At 37.2% G+C, this 18,791-nt stretch overlaps 1 protein-coding gene across 3 annotated transcripts in view; it reads right to left on the reverse strand.

Moving 5' to 3' along the window:
- Positions 1 to 18,791, reverse strand: part of LOC132161232 (ras-related protein Rab-6B-like) — a 103,640-nt gene that overhangs the window by 11,535 nt on the left and 73,314 nt on the right. For all 3 annotated transcript variants that reach the window (XM_059571150.1, XM_059571151.1, XM_059571149.1), the window contains exons 5-7: positions 18,532 to 18,643; positions 5,329 to 5,422; positions 1,251 to 1,317 (exon numbers count right to left, since the gene is read on the reverse strand). In XM_059571150.1, the coding sequence (XP_059427133.1) occupies positions 1,251 to 1,317; positions 5,329 to 5,422; positions 18,532 to 18,643 (273 nt within the window). The remainder of the gene's footprint in view (positions 1 to 1,250; positions 1,318 to 5,328; positions 5,423 to 18,531; positions 18,644 to 18,791) is intronic.

Raw genomic sequence — 18,791 nt, forward strand, 5'->3', positions numbered from 1 at the left:
AATGTTTGGGTTCACATGCATTGTTTGGATTGTGCCAAAATATGTCCGGCATGTTATTTTATTGCAGGCATGTTAAATTATACACTGAATGTTAAAATAATTAATTTAAATGAATGTTGAATGTTTTGATTGTAAGATTTTTTTTTTGTTTACTTCAATGAAATATTCAGTGGAAAAATTTGTATCCTGAAGCAAAGCCAGTTGTAAGCCACTCCTACTTGTGATTTGCATTTGATACTCATTTTGCATCTGTGCCAGAACGAGAAGCAGCTGTTCTTATAATATGATGAGCCTCACTTCAACTTCTACCTGTATATATGGTGCCTTGATCAGTAACAATGCTTAAAACTGGTAAAAACAGGTAAAAATCTTTTAAGACATAAGCGTCATAGTGTGTAGCATGCCCTCTTTTGAAACATGTTATATCAACTATTTTTGTGACCTTAATAAGATTAAAGGGGTCATATGACGCAATTTCATGTTTTCCTTTCTCTTCGGAATGTATGAAATGCATGTATAAGATCTGAAAAGTCGCAAAGATAAAAGTCTCAAATCCAAAGAGATATTCTTAACAAAAGTTAAAACTTATCCATGCCTTCTTAAAACGCTTCATTGAAACGCCCCCACAAATCTACGTCACTGTTGGCGGATTTGCATAACACCTCCCAAATGTATACACAATGAAAGAAGGCATAATTTTTATTCTCCCTGTACTATTGTTGCCGCCGATGTGGGTTTCCAAATATGGTAAGGGGTGTAACATTTCGGTCACACGCTTGAGGTATTCGGCCAATCAAAACGCATGGGATAGCTGGCCAATCAGAGCACACCACACTTTTTAGAACAATGAGCTTTGTAAAAATCGACACATTTCGGAAAGACGGGGCAGAAGGGAACAACAATAATGTATGGTACATGTAAAATAATGTGTTTTTTTTTTCACCTTAAACCACGTGCACAAATTGCATTACACCAAATACACAAAATAATGGTACTTTAAGCATCGTCATATGACCCCTTTGGTAAAAATGCTACATAAAACCCTGTATGAGATAAAATTACAATAAAGAAGTACAATGTGCTAGAGGTCATATATAAGAGAACTGAAATTCAGTCAGTTGTTGCTGATTTATATATTATTAAATTTAGAGTGCAGCAGAGTAACCTGATTACATACAGTAGTGCTCTACATTTAGACACTGGATCTGAATGGTTGAATCGTTTTGGTTTTGAGCTCACTGAAAGGATACTGCCTTCTTTGCTTGTCTCCTGCATGCTCTCCATTCCTGGAAGAGCAGCTGCCACACGCCGAAACAGCTGCGGGAGAAAAGAAAGAATGCTGTTAGAGACTTAAGCTGTGACAGTAACCAGAACACTTCATACAAAAATGTTGTCTTTTAAGTCAGTGGGTAGCGAGATATGTTCTGCAACCATTTTAAAAGTCATTTTAGAATAAATTATGCAATTGGACAAAGTATTGGGTATTGACATGAGGGCGAAAAATGTCCACACAAATTGTGTAACAGGTTCATCAGGTCACATGAATTTGCTGAGTTGACCATAATGACCAACAGACCACTGCTTGCTTTGAAATATAGTATGTAAGTAAATATCAGCAGTATTCAATATTTTCTTAGTTATTTCCTTTATGTGGTATACTTTACATAGAGTCAAAAATACTTGGAATAGTCTTGCAACAGACCTGTGTCATACTGTGCAGCCTTCTAGCAGCAACCATGAGCTGAACCATTTTTAAACCTGTAAAAAAGTGATTTGTAGCAAAGTGGACTTTCTCTGGTGCATTGAAGCAGACCTGCTCTGTTATATATAGTAATAGAAATGAAGATCTCATGCAACTACTTCTTTTTAGAATCATAAATGTCACAGACTAAAACACCTGCTGACCTTTAAAGTAGACTCTGTGTAGAAGATGATAAAGGGACCACAAAAAGCACTTAGTCTGGCTCTGCTTTCTGAAACTTGTAATGCATTGCTGGCATTCTGCTCCTAGCAGAGCAATTAATGGCCCACCACACACCTCCATTACAGCCATCCTCTATAAAGGGTTACTCCCAGAAGCTATATGAGGCTACACTACAATAATATATAGCCCCACTCACTCCCAATCATATCAAACAGGGCAGTTAGCTTATGTAGCCAACACCACCCCTCTCATTTCATGCCATCAATCATAGTGGACGAGCCACAGGGAAATGGGACACACTGGACCATTAAGCAGAACGGGTCAGAAAAAAAGGCTCATTTTGTTAACTACCTTCAGGTCATTGTTTTTGACAGAAAAGACAAAGAGAGTCATAATCTAGCTGGGACAAAAACAAAAGAACTCAAAACCATTCCACTTAAGGAAAACACAGACGCCCATGGCATACAGTGTCACATTTTTCATTTTACAAATAAGCTGTTAGCACAACACAACTGTGTAATTGTTAGCTAACATATATATGTACAACAACCATTTGCAATTTTATGTTTGTTTCATTCATCTTTTTGTCTCTGATTAGTTGCCTCTTCTTCAGTACAACACTTGTGTTTACTTGGGGATACTAAATGGAGGACAATCTGTTTTATATAGAGATTACCTACAACCCTAATAGTAAAACTTTCTACATTTTTACAAAAAAAATAAAAAATAATAATAATAAAAATAAAATCTTATTTCCTTAATATTTTGTACTGTTTATACAAATTATGGTGTCCCCAAAATAATGTTTTGGGAGGTTTGTTAGTTTTAGCTCACTTATGGGTACAAATATGTCCTCGAAATACGGTTAAGTAGCCCCACACGAGTAAACACACTTCACTGCATGTAAATTAACTACATAATTTGTTTTCAAATTAAGACTGAGAAGAAAATAAATCACTTTATTATATTATACTAAAGTATGGACTTTTTCAAAACTGAAAATAAACCACATTCTTGCTATGCATCTATAATGAAACTTAATATTATCAGCAATGAAACCCTGCTATACAACAAATGACTCTATTATTATCATCATCATCATCATCAAAACTTGTTGAGCATTGCATTATTACACAAGAATTCAATTTCATCCTGGAAAGGATCTGACACCCTGCAATTCTTCAGTCAATGTTTGAGTCATTATTTTGCAATTACCTCTGCGAGGTAATCAGTTTAACTAATGTTGCTGTTATTGGAGAAATAAATAAGACATTTTCAGTACTGATCGTAATCTCAGATGAATCCAGTTCCCTGCTCCAGACAACACAAGTCTGCAAGCAAACACATGCTCCAGTCAACCACACACACATACATGTGCAACAATGTAAAGCCTTGGAAATGATCTCAGCGTGTAATGGAAACCAGAACAAATCAGCTCCACGTCTGGTGACAATAATATGTTGTTTCAGAGATTTACAGTCTTTTAGCGTTGTCTTGTACTGTCAGTGTTAAGCTCCTGTGAAACAGTGATACGTGGGTTTGAGAAGAATAAAGGCTTAGTGTCCAGTACAGCTGATGGAACAACGAAGTATTAATATAGTTTTATTAATAATAATAGTATATATATATATATATATATATATATATATATATATTTTTTTTTTTTTTTTTTTTTTTTTTTTTAAATATATGTACATGTAAGACACCCCTAAAATTACTTTAATAAGGCAAACTGTTTTAAAACATTTTGAAATCAGAAAGCTCATAAAATTATACCTTTTCCTTGAAACAAATGTTGACAATTTTATAACATCAAATCTAGGGATGCACCGAATCCAGGATTCGGATTTGGCCGAATACTGGGCTTTTTGACAGGGTTCGGTTTCGGGCCGAACCTTAGGTTTTTTTTCCACCGAACCGAACCCTAAGCTTGCGCTACGCTGGTCGACGTCACGCAGCCGTTGATTGCGTGAAGGTGTTTACATGAGGAGGAACAAGGCCGACAGTTTGCACTAAACGAAACTGTTCATGAATCTGGAGCGACTGGGACGATTTGTACTGTAGCAATATAGAGCCAGCCAGTCACATCGGGTGCTGATGTGGAGATAAACGTTTTTTTCGGTGAGCCTTTGATTGCTCTTAGAGAGGATCCTGTTCAGTGGTGGAAGAAAAACCAGCAGTGATTTCCACTGCTGGAAAAAATCTACCTCTGTGCGCCAGTAAACCTCTGTGCCCAGTGAAAGACTTTTCAGTACTGCTGGGGACATTCGTTCCCAAACTCGCAACCGGCTGTCACCTGTTAATGCAGAGCGTCTTGTTTTTTTTTAAATGAAACTCTCATTTCATGTGAAAGATTAGAGGTTTTACGTTAATTAAGAAAGTCGTGGCCTAATGGTTAGAGAGTCGGACTTGCAATCGAAGGGTTGTGAGTTTGAGTCTCGGGCCGGCAGGAATTGTGGGTGGGGGGAGTGCATGTACAGTTCTCTCTTCACCTTCAATACCACGACTTAGGTGCCCTTGAGCAAGGCATCGAACACCCATCTGGTCCCTGGGCGCCGCAGCATAAATGGCTGCCCACTGCTCCGGGTGTGTGCTCACAGTGTGTGTGTGTGTGTTCACTGCTCTGTGTGTGTGCACTTTGGATGGGTTAAATGCAGAGCACTAATTCTGAGTATGGGTCAACACACTTGGCTGAATGTCACTTCTTCAACAATTTAATTATGATGCAGTAATATTTTTCGTAATATTTGGCTACTGTTCTAATCGTAGCCTATCCTACTGTTATAAACGAAAACTAAAAAGCCTACTATCCATGTTTATTTAGTTAATGTTCAATAACATTAATTTCAGTTAAGGCACCAAACATATTCCGATTAAAAAAAAAGAAAGGAAAAACACTTTTCTTTGCATTGCTGCACTTTTATTGAAAGGTTTTGGTTGTTAACTTGGGTAAGCATAAGCTTATGGTAATTATCAAAAAAGTTTTTCCCACTTGTCATCCTGGCATAATGTTGCCTATTCTTTTTTTTCTTTTTTTTTTTTTTTTACAGTTAAAATAAAATAAAATGAAAAATACATTGCTGTGGATGTTGTTTACTTCATTAATGTGTTTTACTGTGTTAATGGAATAAGAATGCGAGTAGGATTCGGTATTCGGTTTCGGATTCGGATTCGGCCGAATCTTAAACAGTTGATTCGGTATTCGGCCGAACCCCAAAAATATGGATTCGGTGCATCCCTAATCAAATCTCTATCTCTCCAAACCTTGGTGCTTTAGTCATCCTGAATCATGCTTTCAGATGCAACTCAAAAGAGAAATCAGAACGAACACAGAGCATTTCTCACACCTACACACAGTGGCCGCTCTTTCCACTGACAGAGTGAGGTGTTTAGGTAAAACTCACCTGTTTGACATTGTAGCCTGTCTTGGCACTGGTCTCGATAAACATCACACTCAGCTCCTTGGCCCGCTGCTCGCCTTCCTCAATCGTGATTTGCCTGTGAAAAGGGTTTATTCTTGAGTTTATTTATAAAATATTATTAAACTGTGATGACCCCCTTATGAAAAACCATGAATTTCCACTCTGGTTTAGTGATGGTCTGGATACTGGACCAACACAGCCATGCTGATCACCAAAAAAAATATTGTTGGATGATACTGCCGGTTAAAATAATTAGGAAGCCTAGTGTAACATATAAATAACATTTTCCCCTCCAGTAGAAATATTAAACTTACATTTTCCACTCAAGTATAATTTTAGAGCTTAGAATTATTATTTTTTTAAAGCACTTAGTTATATAATTTTAGACTGTGGAAAAACTTTCTTTAAAGAAAAACAAATGTTTGAAAGCATTAAAAATATATATTGAGTTTTAGTTGTTGGGGCTTGTTTTAATTTTTTTTTAATATATATTATACAGTATTATATTCACCTTACTTTATATATCAAGGTCCCCTTGGATGTTTGCTACTGAGTCTACTGAGTCCCCTTAGTAGATCAGGGGCACCTGGTTGAGAACCAGTGTAACATATATGTTTTAAAAGAGAGAGATATTTGGGGGAAATATTTTTAAGAATAATTTCAAAAGCATCAAGATGGGTATATTTAAACATGGCATTAACAGCTCAGATAACTGGTTCAAAAAGATTGCAGATTTTATCTCAGATTTTGTGCACCAGCAACAGACATTTAGATGAATGGCAATGGGCTGAAGAATACTTTTTCCAGACCTCCTTGGTCAAGAGACAAGCATACCAACATCAAAAACACAACACATGCTGGTGAGCAGCTACTGAATACTGGTCTTGGCAGGAGGGATTCCATTAAGAATAATGGCAAAGAGAGACCACATTACCAGGACTACACATGAATAATCATTCTGTCAGTAATGGTGACCACTATCACAAACTGCCCAGCCTTCACAGTAGCCCAACAAGATAAATGAAAACAGCAATAATGGAAATGTGTTTTTTGATAAAGTGGTTAGTGGGTCACAGATTATGGCTGGAGTATTATCAGACTGCACAGGCTGAGACTGAGACTGAGACAATGGCATCAGTCATTGCCTCCCCACCCTCATCTCTGCTAACTCTAATTAATTGATGTTGAAACTAATTAATTGCACAAAGGGAAGGCTCATTCATTAAGCCTCATTTGTATGACACACTTGTGGCATTAATCTATGTCTGTGACTATGGAGCTTGTTTATGTATAAATGTGACAGAGTTTGGGAGGGCGCTGAGAGAAATTAGTAGGCTGAAGAGGAGACTAGCTGTATCTCAGAGCAGTGGGACGTGAATAGGACATGCTGTTTTAAACCACTGAGCTCTGTCTGCTGGGACAGCCGTGATGTAACCACCCAAACTCTTTTGTTCTCCTCACAGACAGGAGCTCAGAGGCATTTGTGAGTTTACTTAACTCATGAATTGCATTCTTGGCTCGCTGCGTCTTAAAGTATACAGCTCATTCTCTGTAAATGGTGCCAGTTGTGGCCCCAAGACTTGCTATTGATATAATTTCTGTGATACTGAACTAAATTACATAATTTGATTGAAACACACTCTAAATAAAATTAAATTTAAGTACTGTAAATTATAAAACTAAAAAACATCTTATCATTTGCATAACCCTGCTGCACATTACATTTGAATTGTAAAAAATAGATAAAATCTAATTCTACCTAAATTTAGTTTTTAGGTAAAGAAAAAAAAACCTTTATTGACTGTCTATGCAGTGTTTTTTTAAATGCTTTATGCTTTTCCATTCAATTTCTGTTCCCCTTTAAAAATTATATAAATATATGCAATATGCAGTGAAACACACTACCATTCAAACGTTTAGGACAGTAAGATTGATTGATTGATTTTTTGTTTGATTGATTGATTTTTATTTATGTATTCATTTATTTACTTATTTTAGAATTAATACCTCTTTTTTGATACATTAAACTTAACAGTAAATATGTTAATGTTACAAAATGTTTAATAAATCATGTTCTTTCTATTCATCCTGAAAACCCTTTTTTAAAGAAAGAAATCAGCACATTAGATGCACCAAATCTGCATATTAGATTGATTTCTAAAGAACTGTGTGACACTGAATAGTTGAGTATTTTTTTATTGAATTTAGGATAAAAGTGCAGCCTTGGTTAGCATAAGATACTTTCAAAAATGGTACTTTAAACAAATATGGTTTTAAATAGTTGATTCTTACATGCAGTATATATTATATTATTAATGACACAATGTGGCAATTAATTCATTAATTGCATGTCAACTTTGGCTGAGAAATTACCCCAAAAGATAATTTTAAGTCATTTTTGTGTTAAATTAGAAAAGTCATAATGAGACATAATTAAAACCAAACCAAATCATGAATATATACACAAATAAATAAAAATGTTATTTTATTATTTTTATTAAATTAGAAGAACAGTTACAGGATTTAAAATGAACCATAAATAACTATATCTGCTTTACAAGACTATACTGGATTAGACTACAAACAGTATTTAGGTAATAGTTGAAGAAACAACCACATGACAACTGATATTTGTTGAACCCTAATCTTAATATTGGGAATTACTTCATAACTGAATGTGACACAATGAGAAAGTTTTAACTCTTTTCTCATTAATGCACAGAACAAGTGTCAATATGCCTTCTGTTTATGCTATCCATTACTCAGTCATTTCTTATATTACCAGCTATAGCAGTTTGATCATTAAGGATAAGGACCTTGACTCACTTCTGTCTCAGAGATAACATGAGGGCCTTTCGCACAGCTGGAACCTTTTCATAGTACCAGAACTATTTGTGGAACTACCCACTTTTGGTCGTTTTCACACCGCCCGAACTAGGTGCGATTTTAGTACCAGACTGCCTTTTTCAGAACCAAGTTAGCTCCTACTCTGGAGCAGAGTCTAACCAGCACGTAAGTATACATGATGTAAGTATACATTTATTGGACAGACGCATTTGAAAACGTCCTCACCCGCCATTATATAAAAAACTGTATATTTTGTGTCAGTTTATTTTTTGCAAGTATGTTGAACAATGATAGATGAACGGACGACACTTCTAGCAAATTTAGCACTGCCAGTTCTCATCGGAGATTCTTAGTCCCCCTTTTTTTTCGTTCTTTCAATCGCTTTACTTATATGTCGACGTTCCATGTCCATTATTTTGAAACCCGCGAGACACAACAAAGACACCGCTCTGATCACAGCGTCCTCCATCCTCCTGTTGTTAACGTTGTTGAACGCCGCGCTCAAATGGCATCACTGCCGACCGGATTACATCATGCCCTAGTACACACTGTCGGTGCGAAAGCAACCCTTTAAATGGTACTTGGAAATGATGCGCACAAAATCGTCCCAGAACTTTAGTACTGTACATTTGGATGCATTTATCTTCAGAGATGCAGTCCTCTATTCATCCAAGGCAGAACTATGGAGGTAGTTTTCTTTCTTCAAAGCTACTGTGGCAATTAAAGAACTTGATGGATATGAACATAAGATGTGGTTTGATGCGCTTGTGTTTCATGATCAAAGTCCCTCCAAACATATCCATGCATATATGTTTTTGATTTTTCAATCAAAACCCTCAGGGAAGGCAAAGAGTGACAGCAGAAAAACTGCTAAAATATAAGAGACACCATTTTTTTTTTACATCTAAATAAAGTAAGTGAATTCGGAAAACCAATGCAAGGACTCCAAACCTGACCCTGAAGTCTGTCTCTGGCTGATGACAGTGCTTTTGAAGTCCCTCAGTAGCCACAAGCTAAATATTTTGATATTCATCTCACAAAAAGAAAGATGGGATTAAGAAGAGGACGTGTAGCACAAGTTACAAATGCTGATGGAGCAGAATGTCTTGTCAGCCTAAATTTTCTGCCTACTCTGAATCTTCCGGTCATAAATGTTTTAACCGGTGCTATCTTAGGCTTACAGAAACAGCACACACAGGTTTAGCATGCATGTGTCACCGAGTTGTTCAAAAAGTTGTTGTTATTACATTCAGGAGTCCTCAATTCTTCACTAACTCATTCCTTTTTATTACAAACTTTACAAAATGGCGAAAAAGCATTCACTGCTGTTTGTACATACAGTTATCTTGACCTTGAAATTGTTGATTAATGTCCTGCAGGCTGTCAAAACCCATGCAACAACATTTTTTCAAGTGTATAGTAAATTGATTTTGTTTGACACTTTAAATTGATGTACAGTACTAGGTTGGGCTGAACATGTCTCTTTTCGTTTGGTATTGGCTCAAGGGTAGGTAATCTCAGCTGACATCAAGTAGGGTGTCTGGAAGAGAACAGTACCATCTGTTTCTTTGAGAAAACAAGCATCCTCTGGACAGAAATTCATGCATTACACCCAGACTGACTTTAAATCTGTTATTACAATAATATTACAGCCTTAAAGTATATAAGATGTTTTGTTTTAAAAATAGTCTCTAACATTTGTTACACACGCGCACAAACACACACACACACTTAGCTAATGGAGACATTCTATTGACTTCTATTGTTTTTAAATATAGCTATGTAGTATGCACTGTAAAAATAAATTTGAAGTAAATAAAACAAAGATTATTGGAATATTATTTTAAAGAAAACACTCTTTCAGACTTTCTACTTCAAAATTTCATGTTCATAAAAGAGCCGAAGAAAAACGTATCACAGGTTCCAAAAAATATAAACAACTCAACTTTCAACACTGATAATAAATCAGCATATTAGAATGATTTCTGAAGGATCATGTGACTCTGGAGACTAGAGTAATTGCTGATAAAAATGAAATGCTGCGTCACATAAATAAATTATATTTTAAAATATATTAAAATAGGAAATGTCTGAGTTACACATTGTAACCCTCGTTCCCTAAAGGAGGGAATGGAGACATTAGGTTAGATGACGATGAATTGGAATCTCACTTAGAGGGACCAATCCACAGTGTAAACTGATCACAGCATGAGTAAAAGTAGACAGCATGTGCAGTGTATATTCAGATTTTCGCTGAGGAGCCAAGCCCGTCACCTGACCACTCAGGTGGTCAGGTGGTGGTACAGAAGCTAAAGCGACAGGACGTGACGTCTCCATTCCCTCTTTCAGGGAGCGAGGGCTACAATACGTAACAGAGACGTTCCCTTTCAGTCAGTCACTCTCGACGTCACATTAGATAACTGACTATTTGGGATCCCTACAAAAGGGACACTGCCCCTTCCAGTGACCTGTGGAAGCCTCCTGCACTCCTTCTTTTTTGCGTAGGCCAGGGCTTACCACAAGAAGACCAGCTACTGCTGCTATGGCACTACTCACTCAGAAAACATACCTGTACCACCTGGGACAGAAACATTGCGGAAGCCCTATCCTTCCCGAAAGAGGTTTTGGAAGCACTTACACATATGAACAACCATTAGGCACATATGGAAGATTAGAGGTGATTGTAACCTTCTTGGAAAATCTGGAAGTCTGCCGGGGGAACACAAGCTCTTAGGCTATGCTGTGGATTTTACACATATGGGATCCACTTAGGTCTCTACATATGGGACAGAGGAACTTGACAGGGTCTACGATATGGAGTGAGCTCGCAACCTGAACCGGCAGGGCACACCCTGTGCCCGATAAGCCAGGGTGATAGCATCCACAATCCAGTGGGCCATTCTCTGCTTAGAGATGACATTCCCCTTTTCCTGACCTCTGTGACAGACAAATAGCTGGTCTGAGGTCCTGAAGCTTTGCGTCCTGTCTACGTAGCATCTCAATGCTTTGGCGGGACAAATCAAAGCTAGGGCTGGGTCAAGGGAGTAGTGAAAACCTTGGACACATAGCCTGGCAGGAGCCTCAGGATTACCTGGGAGTTAGTCGGCCCAAATTCTAGGCAAGAATACTCAAATAAAAATGTGTGCAGGTACCCTACCCTCTTGATGGAGGCCAATGCAAGCAGCAGAAGAGTTTTCATTGACAGAAACTTCAGCTTTACTGTTTGCAAAAGCTCAAATGGACTCTGCTGTAGTGCTCTGAGCACTAGAGACAGGTCCCAAGAGGGTATAGAGGAAGGTTGTGGAGTATTTAGTCTTCTCGCCCCCCTAAGGAACATGATGATCAGGTCATGTTTCCCTACCGACTTCAGACAGACAGCCTTCGCTCCAACCCCTGCTGCAGAAAGGACAGCATGATTCTGATCAGACATTTCTGCAGGGTCTTATCAGTGAGAAAAACACCACTCAACGAACAGGTTCCACTTCCAGGCATAAGAATGTCTTGTAGACAGTGCTTTGGCCAAAATGATGGTGTCAACTACCTCTCGGGGTAAGTCACCTAGAACGTCCGCGTCCTACCCAGGGACCAGACATGAAGGTCTGGAAGCGAGTGCCACAGGGTGCACCATTTCTGAGTCAGTAGATCCTCCCTCAGAGGAATCTGCCAAGGAGGTGCTGTCAAGAGGAGCATCAGTTCCGGGAACCTAGTCCGAGTGGGCCAGGAAGGCACCACGAGGAGGACCTGCTCCACGTCCTCCCTGAGGCTCACTGGGGGAAACGCATATTTGCGAAAGGCCCTGTGGACAGCTATGTGCCAATGCGTCCGTGCTGAGCGTTCCCCCGGTCTCGGTCAAATCAGCTGGAGCATCTGGGGATGGAGTCTCCATTCTCCAGCTCATCTGCCAAGTGGAGGCAGCAACTGAATGCCGGGGCAGGATTTGTTTGATAGCCTCTGTGCGGCGGAGAACTGCTGGGCAATGTTCTCTACTGCGTCGTCAAAGATGTTGGTCTAAGACATGGGGGCATTTAAAAATAGAGTCTCATCCTCTCCAGAAAGGTCTGGCTCACCCTCAGATGCAGCGATCGACATCCAATCGTCAGGGGGAGGACTGAAAGATACAAGTGGTAACCCAAAGAAGGGTCCAGCCTGTTCTCTCAGCAGCCCCACTGGCTGCAAAGTGTCGGCAGAAGGAGGAGCCCTCGGAGGTTGGTTCCTCAGAAGGGAGTTCCTCACCGTCACCATAAGACTAGTCCGGCCAGTGCGAGAAGTAATTACACGGCTCTGTGGAATACTTGATTCTGATTGGTCACTCACACCATCCAGTGGTATGTTATTCCCAGATAACAATGGCCAAACTGAATAACACACTGCTCATCCAGGTACTACGAGTTATCTTGACCGTTACTACTTATATGCTCAATGAGACACTCTGCTATCATTGACTGTCTGGTGCCATCTTGTGACTGAAAACACTTAACCAACGTGTCTTACAATGGAAGGCTTTAGCATTAATTTCATCATATACGGTAAAAACTAATCTTTTTACCCGTGTAATAGGCGGGATAATGTACATCCAGCCCGTTGTTATCTCAGAATAAACCCCTTCTGGCTGATACAAGCCTAATCACCCTTTCTGGGTTTATTCTGAGATAACAACCGGCTGGATGTACATTATCCCTTACATATACATATATATATATATATGTGTATATATATATATATATATATATACACACACAAGACTTTTGCACAGTACTGTATATATGTATATATATATATATATATATATATATATATATATATATATATATATATATACACTCACTGGCCACTTTATTATTGCTAGTTTCGGGGTTGGACCCCCTTTTGCCTTCAGAACTGCCTTAATTCATTGTGGCATAGATTGATCAAGGTGTTTGAAACATTCCTCAGAGATTTTGGTCCATATTGACATGATAGTATCACACAGTTGCTGCAGACTTTACAGCTGCACATCCATGATGCGAATCTCCTGTTCCACCACATCCCTAAGCTGCTCTAGTGGATTGAGATCTGGTGACTGTGGAGGCCATTTGAGTAAAGTGAACTCATTTTCTTGTTCAAGAAACCAGTCTGAGATGATTTGAGCTTTGTGACATGGTGCATTATTCGGCTGGAAGTGGCCATCAGAAGATGGGTACACTGTAGTCATAAAGGGATGCACAAGGTCAGCAACAATACTCAGGTAGGCCGTTTAAACGATGCTCAATTGGTACTAAGGGGCCCAAAGTTTGCCAAGAAAATATCCCCCACACCATTACACCACCACCAGTGTGATGGATCCATGCTTTCATGTTTTTTATGCCAAATTCTGACCCTTCCATCTGAATGTCACAGCAGAAATTGAGACTCATCAGACCAGGCAACGTTTTTCCAATCTTCTATTGTCCAACTCTGGTGAGCCCTATGTGAATTGTAGTTTCCTGTTTCCTGTTCTTAGCTGACAGTAGCGGCACCCGGTGTGGTCTTCTGCTGCTGTAGCCCATCTGCTTCAGGGTTCGATGTGTTGTGCTTTCTGCATACCTTTATTGTAACAACTGGTCATTTGAGTTACTGTCACCTTTCTATCATCTCTAACCAGTCTGTCCATTCTCCTCTGACCTCTGACATCAACAAGGCATTTTTGTCCACACAACTGCCGCTCACTGGATATTTTCTCTTTTTTTGACCATTCTCTGTAAACCCTAGAGATAGTTGTGTGTGAAAATCCCAGTAGATCAGCAGTTTTTGAAATACTCAGATCAGCCCGTCTTGCACCAACAACCATTCCATGTTCAAAGTCACTTAAATCCCCTTTCTTCCCCATTCTGATGTTCGGTTTGAACTTCAGCAAGTCGTCTTCACCACATTTAGTTGCTGCCATGTGATTAGCTGATTAGAAATTTGTGTTACCAAGCAATTGAACAGGTGTACCTAATAAAGTGGTCAGTGAGTGTATGTATATATGTACTGTATGTGTACATACACTGTATATACCTATCCTCAATTCTGTCAAAAACTCTGTTTTGCCTAATTTGATAAAAAGAAAATTCACGTAATATATGCTTTAGTTTATTACATTCAATTATATTACAATTTACATATTAATTGCAAATAAGCAAATCTAACTTTTTGTTGTTAACATGGTCAACACTAACTTTTTTATATTTGATTAGTGACCTAGAAATTGTGCAGTCTAAACTATTTCCTATTTTGTCATAGCATTTCATTTATTGTCAAAAATAAAACTAATTTCCAGAATTAATTCATTATATACATATACTAAATACAGTATGTGATGTACAGTGTGTGTAAGTGATATGTGTGCATATATTGTATGTAAATAAAAAAATTCTATAAATTATTTATACACACATAACGCAGCAAATGTTCTGACAGGTTGCTCACTCCTGACTTACTACTGGGTGCCATGGCAACAGTCTGACCCAAGGTTTTTAATATCTTTCCTGTGCACAGAGATACTCACAGACTACACTGTGACAGAGGATCCTCCTCCAATCATATAACTGCTGCCTCAGTTGTCCAATCACGATTGCAGATCTAGTCACAACAGGAGCAGTTGGCAAAGAGCATCTATAGAACACTACTAATACCACATGATAAGGTGCATGTGAAGCTTACAGAACATTGTCACCAGTAGTAGTACAGTATGTCTAATGTCATTAGGTTCATATTTAACAGAACTACTGTCCAATATGCCAGGTGCTGCTTAACCTTTCACTTCCTCTTGCACAAAAACTACATGGTACTTTCTGCTGGGCACAAACACTTTAATCCTCCCCAGGGCATCGTGCCACCGTTGTACAAATCCCACAGAGTCTGTCTTCACAACAACTAATTCAGTATCATCTATTGCTCTAAAGCCAGTCTTATCGACTGTTGTCAAACAGCCTAAATCTACTCTCATTTGAATCAACAGGCAATATTCAACTATGTTACAACAGAAGGAGTGTCTAAAATCACGAGACAGTCTAAACTCACAGCTTTATAAGATTGTTATTTCATTAATGTCATTAGAAATTAAGGGTGGGTGAAAAATTTTAATGTTTTTTAAATCTCTTCTGCAAAAAATTTATTAAAACAGAAACATTGGAAAATAACATCACCGTTTAAAATACTTTTCTTCCATTTTAATATATTTTACCCATTTATTCCTGGGCTTTCTATAATATTTTTACACAATGCAAATCTATGAAATAATAAAAACTATATTTTTTGATAAAATTGTTCTTTCATCAATCACTACCCTAGTGCTCAGTGTCACGTGATCCTTCAGAAATCATTCTAACATGTTGATTTTGTGCTCAATTAACTATTTATATTGTCACAGGTGAAAAGTGATTTCATTAATAGAAAGTTCAAAATGAAAACATTTATTTTAATATTTTTGTTAACAACAATGTAAAGATATTTACTGTGATCATCCTGCTAAATTTTTTTTTTTTTTTAAACTTACAGATACATTTTTTTATATTATTTTATCTTTATGTATTATATTCTATTCTATTATTTTCTATTCTATTCTGCTTCAGTGGAAGGAAAATCTGATCTTTTACAAAAAAGATCATATGATCATGACACATTTGCCTACATTTGATTAGTGACGAAGAAATCGTGCAAAATCTTAAATACTATTTATTTTATGCCTTATCATTTCTTTATATTAAACATTTTGGTCACACATTATTTTAAGGTACCATTCTCGATATTAACAAACCATTAACTATGACTTTTGCCTCAATAAACTCCTAATTTGCTGCTTATTAATAGGAAGTAAGGTAGTTGTTAAGTTTAGGTATTGGGTAGGATTAGGGATGTAGAATATGATCAAGCAGAATATGTGCTTTATAAGTGCTAATAAACAGCCAATATGTTAATAATAGGTATGCTAATAAGCAACTTGTTGACAGTGAGAATTGGTCCCTATACTAAAGTGTTACCAAAATGTCTATAGAAAGAATAAGTCTTAAGGTCTAAAAACAAAAACAAATATGGGCACAAATCACTGATAAAGATTTTTAGTTGTTTGGTAGCTCAGAAACAGGCTGTGCAGACTGTCTCAGTCTGTGTTAGAGAGCAGTGAGAGACACTGTGATTGGGCTGGACAATAGCTGCCTATCAGAGAACTCAAGACGAAACGGTACACTGATGTTGCATAAAAAAAAACTAATGCCACCTTTGAACCAAATTAACCTAATTCTTGATAGGCAATGACATGTCAAACAAACCATGCTAAACTCAATTTACAAAATGAACTAAATGTACAGACTGAGATAATTCGAGTTGATGGGTGTTTCGTGTTAGCACAGAACTACTGTAACTGCCTCCATTATCAGCCTGTTACTCTGTTCCTGCAGCCACCTCCACCTGCCACGTTCCTTCACAGTCGTCAGGGAAACAAATCCTGCATAACGCTAATATTAAAACACAAAGAGTTCAGCTCTATTCTCAGCATGGGCTATTTATCACCATGGTAACTTATTACAAACAATCAAGTGTTTCTTTGAAAAATGAAATTCCTGATAAAGTGTCATGTTTACTCTCTGACACCATGAACAAAAAATACATTGCGAAACATATGCATTACAAAGTGAAACATTTAATCTTTAAATAAATCCACTCTTGACTACATGCATTATTATGCAAATTCCTCATATGACAACAGATGCAATTAGATTAAACTTTAAGTACATATACAATGACAGGATCAAATTAGTTAGGCTCTAACTAGAAGTGCAAATTGTTCTAAATCATATAAATACATGTACAGTCAATTGCAATGCTTTAAGTTTACTTAAACACCAAATTTGTAAATTAGAATGGTTTCTGAAGGATTTCCGATATAGTGACCTGAAGACTAGAGTAATGGCTTCTTGGAAATTCAGCTTTGCCATTCCAGGAATAAATTACATTTAGTAATTTTATTCACAATACTACTGTTTCAAACAAAGGCATCCTTGATGAGCATAAGAGTCTCCACAAAAGCTATGTGTACACCTACTAAGTCACAATTACAATGGGCAAAATTAATTGCATTAGATAACAAATTGTCAAACCAAGTGGTATCTGCAAACAGATAAACAATCAAGTTCTCAGGTTTATTGCCATAACTGCTCTTGCTTCTAATAATTTGTTCTGTTGTTTCAAAGTCTCTTAAGACTGAGAGCTGTGAATTAGTATGGATAACCTGCTCTTTGCTCAGGAGGTGCAATGGAGGATGAAAACTATAGAGGCAAGTTATTATTGAAAAAAAGAGAAGAAAACATTGACCTCCCTCTGGGACACACAGTTAGAGAGAGGAAAACGACAGAAGAGAGAGAGAGACAAAATTTGTATTAGAGTTGAATTTATCCCTGAGCTCCCACGTCTCTGAAGGAGTGAGTATGTGAAGCATGAAATGCCCATTTCTTACAAGTTTAATTTGTTTGATGAGACGTTTTTCTGATCGGTTAGCTATAGTGAAATATTTAACATTGAAATTTTATTTTATATTTTATAAATTTTATAACATTGAAAGTGTTATGCTACTTATTTTTGTAAAAACGGTTACTTTTTTCCAGGATTCTTTCAAGATTAATACAAAGTTCAAACGAAGAGCATTATTTGAAACATAAATGTCTTTACTGTAACTTTTGATCAATTTAACGCATCCTCGTTGAATAGAAGTATTAAATAAATCTTGCTGACCCCACACTTTTGCACAGTAGTGAATATATTTCATGATGAACAGCGTAAAATCTTAAATGAAGAAACTCAGCTGGATTGGTGACAATTTTTTAAGTTAATTTAAATTAACCATCCAAACGAATGAATACACTAAAAATAATTATACTTCCCAACACAATATACATTATATTGAATATTACCTCAACTTTCTCAGCCATGTGCACACATATTTAACAGTAATGTAGCAATTTGCCTCACTATATTGTAACAGGTTGGGGGAAAAGTACATTGTTAATTTTAAAACTTAATTGTAAGTAAATACTAGTTAGTGTAGTAAAGCTTGACTCACAGGGAGAGATCATTTTAGGGCAAACATTCCCTAAACAATGTGTTATTTTTGCAGTGCTTCCTTTATCTCTTATCTTTCACACAAATATAGGGTTTGTTCTCAAAATTTCCGTCATCCTGCGTTCCCCAGAAATCTAAAGTGAGAATAAGGCTTCCTTTTCCTTTTTCAGAGAATCTCTTTAATGAGACTGTCAGGTTTGATTCACACACTGGTGAGTGAAATAGCCGTGTTAAGCAGCTTAATAATAAAAGTGTGTGAGAAAGATCGAGAGTGAGACAACTCGCCTCTTATCTGCCAGATCTGTTTTATTGCCCACCAGCATGATGATGACATCACTTCCTCTCTCCGTTCTCACATCATCGATCCATTTGGAAGTTTGCTGGAAAGAATTCACATCTATACAAAGAAAAACAAAAACAGAAGGTGGTAATTACTTTGTTGGGCAAAAACTGAAATAATCTAGACTTTGGATTCTTCTATTAATATTGGCTGTATGTGTTAAAAATAAATTATTAATATTGGCTTAATGTATGAAAAATTATTT

This window comes from Carassius carassius, chromosome 17 (assembly GCF_963082965.1).
Source record: "Carassius carassius chromosome 17, fCarCar2.1, whole genome shotgun sequence".
Lineage (NCBI taxonomy): Eukaryota > Metazoa > Chordata > Actinopteri > Cypriniformes > Cyprinidae > Carassius > Carassius carassius.